This window comes from Rosa rugosa, chromosome 2 (genome assembly GCF_958449725.1).
Source record: "Rosa rugosa chromosome 2, drRosRugo1.1, whole genome shotgun sequence".
NCBI lineage: Eukaryota > Viridiplantae > Streptophyta > Magnoliopsida > Rosales > Rosaceae > Rosa > Rosa rugosa.
In genome coordinates, this window is record NC_084821.1 from 12,119,252 (window position 1) to 12,125,903 (window position 6,652).

The 6,652-nt window shown below is 43.5% G+C and overlaps 1 protein-coding gene and 1 non-coding gene across 2 annotated transcripts; one reads left to right on the forward strand and one right to left on the reverse strand.

Annotated features, from left to right (window-relative positions):
* Positions 1-3,543: 3,543 nt before the first annotated feature.
* On the reverse strand, positions 3,544-6,076 carry LOC133731804 (cytochrome P450 86A1). Its single transcript, XM_062159222.1, has 2 exons — positions 5,455-6,076; positions 3,544-4,733 (listed from the first exon to the last, which is right to left on the reverse strand). The coding sequence occupies exons 1-2, from the start codon at positions 6,038-6,040 to the stop codon at positions 3,757-3,759; spliced, it is 1,563 nt and encodes a 520-aa protein (XP_062015206.1). The 5' UTR covers positions 6,041-6,076; the 3' UTR covers positions 3,544-3,756.
* Positions 5,268-5,340, forward strand: TRNAF-GAA (transfer RNA phenylalanine (anticodon GAA)). Its single transcript has one exon. It is a non-coding gene; the product is annotated as a tRNA-Phe (tRNA).
* Positions 6,077-6,652: the final 576 nt, after the last annotated feature.

Sequence of the window (6,652 nt, forward strand, 5' to 3'; positions counted from 1 at the left end):
ACATTGGTATGCCCTGCACGCACACTAGTTTGAAATTTTGATCCGTTTGTTTGTGGCCATGCTTATTAAGTTGGAGCATAATTATATATATACGTGCATAATTCATGCACCTCTGCCATATGCATGCATGATTAAGTCAAAGAAGTTCTGACATAATTCATGGGTGTCTGAGATATGTTTACCCATATAAACATATATATACATGTGGTGTAGGTGTGGACAGAGAGCAGAGGCATGTGGTGTGCAGCTGTGCATATCAATAAAGATAGGATAAGGTACACAATAAAGGAAGACTCAGCTTTTTGACAAGTTGGCGGTGGCAAGCTCGAGTTGTGTCAGCGGATCAGCGGTACTTGTCCGGCGGAGCCTGGGACATCAGCGGTTTCTTGCTGGGCGGGGGTTTCCAGCGGAGAGCTGGTTTGCCAGCGGCCGGTTTCCGGTCGGAGGATGCGAGGGAAGGCTAGCATGGTCGGAGCGTGGGCAGCGCCAGTGGGTCGGGAGAGCTGTTACTGGCGGTTCCGCTAGTGGTGTTTAGCGGAGATGAAGTGCGGCGGGGGTCCCCTGGCGGAGGGCTCTCCGGCGGAGGGCTCGGAGCTACAACCTGGCGGAGGACGAAGCTAGTGGAAGCTGGTGGAGTCGGCGGAACGGAGCCTGCTGCCGGCGGACGTCCTTCCGGCGGAGGTGAGTTGGGCGGAGGAAGTTGGGCGGGGGGATTGCCGCTGACGGAGTTCGGCGGAAGATTTTTGGTGCTGCTGCCGACATAGCTAGGCGGAGGAAGATTAGGCCAGCGGTGAAGCTATCCGGCAAAGCTTGCCAACGGACGTCGCAATTGGCAGAGGAGAAGGGGAGCGGTGGAGACCTCGGAGACCTCGGAGCTGCATGGACCGTGGCGGAGCAGAGGTCGCAGCGCAGTGCAGCGGATGAGAGTGGTGGGCTGTAGGCTCCGAGGTCGGCGGAGCGGAGCTCATGGGTGGCGGAGTGCCTGGCCGGCGGAGGAAGAAGTTCGGCGGTGGGAGTTACCTATGCAGTCCCCGACCTGGCAGTTGGGCGCGAGCTGCAAGCTGAAGCTCTGGCGGGAATTTTGAAAACTGGAGGGGTGCCCAGAGAAGGTTTCTGGGTGTCCAGAGAAAACCGCCACTAATTTTTTTTTTTTTTTAAAGGTTTAGCGTTGACCAAAGTTGACCAAGCCTGACCGGCGTTGACCAAGTGTGACCAACTCCGCCGGGCGTTGACCAACGCCGCCGGGCGTTGACCAACGCCGCCGGGCGTTGACCAACGCCGCCGGGCGTTGACTGGCCCCGATTTGATGTTGAACGAGTGTTGCTCGGCCAAAGCTCGTGGTAGGTGACGAAGCCTTTGTGTGCCGGCTTCCCACAGACGGCGCCAAATGTTAATGCTTGGATCCGTGGGGATCTAATTAACTATAAGTAAGAGAGATAGAGAGAGAGAGAGAGAGAGAGAGAGTTGACGCGAGATGTATAGTGGTTCGCCTCCGCATGAGCGGGAGACTACGTCCACTTGAATGTTGTACTAGTGTGTCGAGCCTTGCGGCCTAACATGATTACAAAGTGTGTTGTAATGGGATCCAGTTGAATTGTGGGAGGAGGCATTCCTTTTATAGATGAAGGAATGCTTCTCCTTTACTTGTTCTTCGATGTGGGACAAGCAAAGTTACTATTCTAGTCTATTTAACATGCAGAAAGCCTATTTGTGTGGGCATGTTGACAAGGGCGGAAAGGTGGCTTCCCGACGTCGGATTTGCGACTTCCGGATACCGTGGCGTAGCTTGAACATAGGGCTACACGATGCATGTCTCGGTTGGGCCTTGCCATGTCTTGTGGATGTCCCAAAGTGTGTGTTAATTATGCTTGGTGATGTAGAGAACTAGCTTGCTAGTGTAGGTATAAACAGTTTCGTTACATATATATTTAGGTTTATACACTTATTTTCTTCTCTCCTGCTCATTCTCTGTTCTGTCTTCTCTCGTCTTTCCACTTCTTTTCCTACGAAACGCAAGTCGAAGTCTGCTACTCTTTCTTTGATTTTTAGTAGATTTATGAATCAAGGCAACATTAATCAATATATAAGGTAATTCATCAAATCTTAATTGTAATTGTTTTATAAAAAAATTGTTATTTTTGAGTATTTTATGACTTATGATTTTTTTTTTCTATCAAAAGAATGACATATAGACGAATATATGTAATTTTTTTTAACAATCAATATATACAATTTTATGTTATTTGATGAAGTTTATTTTTGTATAATCATTACTATTTAATTCGATCTGACCCTCCTAGCTAACATTTCTGGCTACGCCACTGGTGGCGCTGGAATCACATCGAAATTCGGCTGTTTGGCATATATGCCGACACAAAACATCAAAATATCTTCTAAATAGTTAGATTCTTTGTCGTATGTACCGACACTTTTGTCGTATATGCCGACACAAAAAAAAAATTAAAAACTTTTTTTTAAAAAAAAAAAATTAAAACTTTTTTTAAATTCATTAAATATTAAGAATAATTTTTAAATATTATGATAAAATGTTAAATTATTTTTGTTTACCTTATTTAATTAAATTAACATATTTTTAATATAATATTCATCAAAATTATACTCATATTATATTTTAGTCAAGAATAGTGAAAATAGCACCCCCATATAACACCTCATGGTTGGAGATGAGAATTGAGTCCTATATGAATAGTGCAATAAGGGGGTGCTAAAATGAGAATAGCACCCCCAAATGGTGCCCATGGTTGGAGTTGCCCTAAATCCCACTAAAAAATCTCTAAGAGCAAATGCACCCATGAACCAAGGGCAATTGCTGATTTGCCAACCAAATTGGTACTACCAATCCACTATTCATCCCAAATTAGCAATTGCCTCCAGCTTATACAATGCACCCATGAAAGGCAATTTGCCTGCCAATCTACTATGCACTCTTCAAATTTGAATAATTCATTAATTCAAAATAATGTTAAACTTATAATTTAATTAATTAATTAAATAATAATGAGAAGATGGAGAGATAAAAATTTTGAAAATTTTGGTATGAGAAATTAAGATGAGAGAATGGGTATTCATAGAATTTTTAGAAATATATTTCAGATTTTTTTTTATCTTCTAAATTATCTTCTAAATTATTACTGTTGGTATTTAATTACAACTGTTGGATTGAGATCCAACGTCTGAAATTAAATAACCATTGCAAAGCATGTGTTGCTTGTGTGGAGCCCACCATCCAAAGTCGGGCAATTCAGTGGGCAACAATTGGTCACCCAATAGCCCGGGCAAGTGGCCCCCACGTGGTCCCTACAGATTGGTCGGGCAATTATTTCCCGTTGCATTACTCAATTTGACTCTCTCTCCCAATTGGTCAGCCAACCAGTACGTTGGTGCATTTGCTCTAAAGGCCTAGTTAAAGTGCTAAACAAGTTAAAACTTTTGCCAAGCTTTTCAATTAACTACTATCTATATAGGAATAGGATCAAGAGTGCATTTGCCTATACACATTCAAGTCTTATTGATAAGTAAATATATATGAAAATCCATACCAAAAACTGATACGGAATACAGTCAATACACTAACATGACAAAGACATCAATCTTCCCCAATTTAGATGAGCAAAGTTTGCTCAACTTCGACCAACTCTCCCACCGAAAACAAACAACAAAATCAAAACGTATAAAAAAGTAAAAACAAATTTAAATGACAAACTTTTTGGAAATTAATCATTTTAAAACAATCCCCTATGCTGACGTGGCAACCCGACCCGGTCCATCGAGCTTGCGGGGCTGCATATACACCTTGAGCCCATGCTTCATGAAGAGAGTGAGAGACATCTTCTGCACCACTCGGTGGCCGGGAACCGGCGAGAGGCGGTACCGCAGCAGCACTGCGGAGGCCACGGACTTCATTTGTAGGTAAGCAAGGTCCTTTCCCAAACAAGTCCTCGGTCCAGCGTTAAACGCCACGAACTTGTAACCATCCTTTGGCGGTTCGAACCGGGTCTGGTCCGAAGACAGCCACCGGTCTGGTTTAAACTCCATGCAGTCCTCTCCCCAAATAGTCTTCATCCTCCCCACAGAATATATCGAGTACGTAACGGTTGAACCGGACGGAACAAACGTCCCGTCGGGTAAAACGTCGTCGTTGATCACGTACTTGAAATCCAACGGTACGGACGGGTACAACCTTAGAGTCTCCGCCAGCGCCGCTTTTAGGTAAACCAACTTATCCGCCTCGTCGAACACCAACGGCTCCTCCACCCAAAGCTTCGGGTCGATGCCACGTGTCTCGCTCAGAACCGTGGTGATCTCGTTGACGATCTTGTCCTCGACTTCGGGGTTGTTCATGACGAGCCAGAAGAACCAGCTGAGCGCCACCGACGACGTGTCGCGTCCTGCGAGGACGAAGTTGAGGGCGATGCGCTGGAGGACTGAGCTCGGGAAAGGGTTGCCGTCGACGTCGCGCTTGTTCAGGAAGCGGGAGATTAGGTCGTCGGAGGGACGAGCTTTGCGGTCGGCGACGGCGTCGTCCATGTAGTTTCCAACGATTGCGAGGCTCCTCCTTAGCTGTTTCTCGGATCCGAGGTCGAAGGTGTTCTGGAGTTTCCATAGGAATGATGGGTAGAGGAGGCGTTGGAGTGTGGCTTCTGTGGCGTTGTCAAAGGCCTTGGAAAATGGGTTGTCGGGTAAGTCCGGCGACAGTGTTTCGGGGTCTTTGCCTGTCGGAAAGTTAACAATAACAGAATCAGGTAAGGTGATACGAGTAATCCATACACGGGAAACTTTCTCTATTAAAAAGAAAAAAAAAATTTCAAAAATCATGATTCTCATCCAAATGTCATATTCATCAATAAATCATGATTTTTAAATAAAAATATTATTGAAAGACTTCAAAATTCTTGAACTCAATTGTTTTTACAATTTTTTTTTAAAGTCAGAAAATCAAAAAAATACTAAAAAAAAAAATCAAGTTGAGATATTTAACATCCATCACTTGAAACAACTCTGATTTTTATTATTCATCGATGATCAAGTTATAACACGAGATAATTATGTCAGACAAATTTGACATGTAACTATAATTTGTATAGTTTTTCATTCACTTCTTGTAGTTTTGATTTTTATATTTGACGTGCAAAGCTGCTGCAGGGAGTGAACTAAGGTAATCAAACTCACAGGAGATTAACCACTTGACTTGGTAATTGTCAATAAAAGACGGACAAATAGAAAAGATGAACTAAACTGTTCAACAAGCGGGGATAGCTCAGTTGGGAGAGCGTCAGACTGAAGATCTGAAGGTCAGGTGTTCGATCCACCTTCACCGCATAACTAATATTTCTTTTTATTTTTTAATAAAATCATAATTTCCTATTTTTCTTTTTTATATTCAATTTTTAATAACATCTCATTTCTCTAAATTCTATATGATTAACATCTTACCGAATGTGAGTCCGCAAATGTTGTCGAACGTCAATCGGAGCAACAGGTCCTGCAAGTCCACCGCAGTATGATCCTTGGCAGCCTTGTCCAAAATGCACCAAAGCCGGTTCCGAATAGTTCTATTCACCCACCTCGCCATGGCCTGCCTCAGCGTCCTCGTCGTGAACTCCAGCGCCGCCGTCTTCCTCTGTATCAGCCATGTCTCCCCATCACTATTAAATATCCCCTCCCCCAAGAGATCATGAAATGCCGCCTGCCACGACGGCCCTTTCGGATAGTTGTCGAATCGGGTCCTTAGAATGTGCTCGATGTTCTTCGGGTGACATGTCACCGTGAACAGCCCTTGCTTGCGTGCCAAGAAAGGGAGCGCGATGGTGCTTGTTTGGTATGTGGATGAGCCCCCGGTGGCGCGGAGGTTGCTTGCGATCCAGTCGTGGATTCGGTTGCGGTTTGTGAAGAGTACGGGAAGGCTTCCGACGACCGGCCAGACTTTTGGGCCGGTGAGCTTTCGGGCTAGGAGATAGAACCAGAAGAAATATAAAGAGGTAGCAGCTGCTAAGGTGAAGAAGAGGGTTAGGGTTTCCATCTGTGTGTGGTTTAATTACTGGACGAGTATTGAGAGAGAGAGAGATGATGCATATATGTATATAAAACTTGAGAAAGTTGGAGGAGTTGTTGGGAATTTTGGGTCATTCAAGTCGCTGCTAAGTTGATAAGAAACTGTTTCTTGAAGTATATACACGAAAACCTTTGGCAGCAATTTGATTGTGTGTTTTTGGACGTCTAAAGTAGGTGGAAGAACTTTGCTTATAGTTTGTGTTTAATCAGTTAGCTAGCTAGACTGAAGAAAATAATTTTATTGTTACTTATAGGTAGAGTTTCAACTATCTCTCATTTTTTGTTTTGGTGGCACTGTGGCAGCTAGCCTACAAGCAATGCTACGCAATAGTATTTATTTAGGGTTTGTTAATTCACCATCCATCGTTTTCAAAATGCATGTAATGTAGATAGATGGCAGTATGCTAAATCTGTTAGTTTAAAATTAGTATCTATGACGTTATATAATCGTGTCTATGTTACGGTTTTCAGAATGTCATTTTCCAATTGTTGGTAAATATTTTATGATCTTAAACTTGCATCACAGAAGTGAGCAAATGATCTTTGGAGAGTGGAAATAACATAGATCGGATTTAATAGT

Bases quoted from the DNA above. Each gene is read 5' to 3' on its own strand.
- LOC133731804 (XM_062159222.1), bottom strand. From the start codon at position 6,040: ATGGAAACCCTAACCCTCTTCTTCACCTTAGCAGCTGCTACCTCTTTA. The intron at 4,734-5,454 runs GTAAGATGTTAA...ACTTTCCGACAG, and splicing joins CATTTGCGGACTCACATTCG to GCAAAGACCCCGAAACACTG.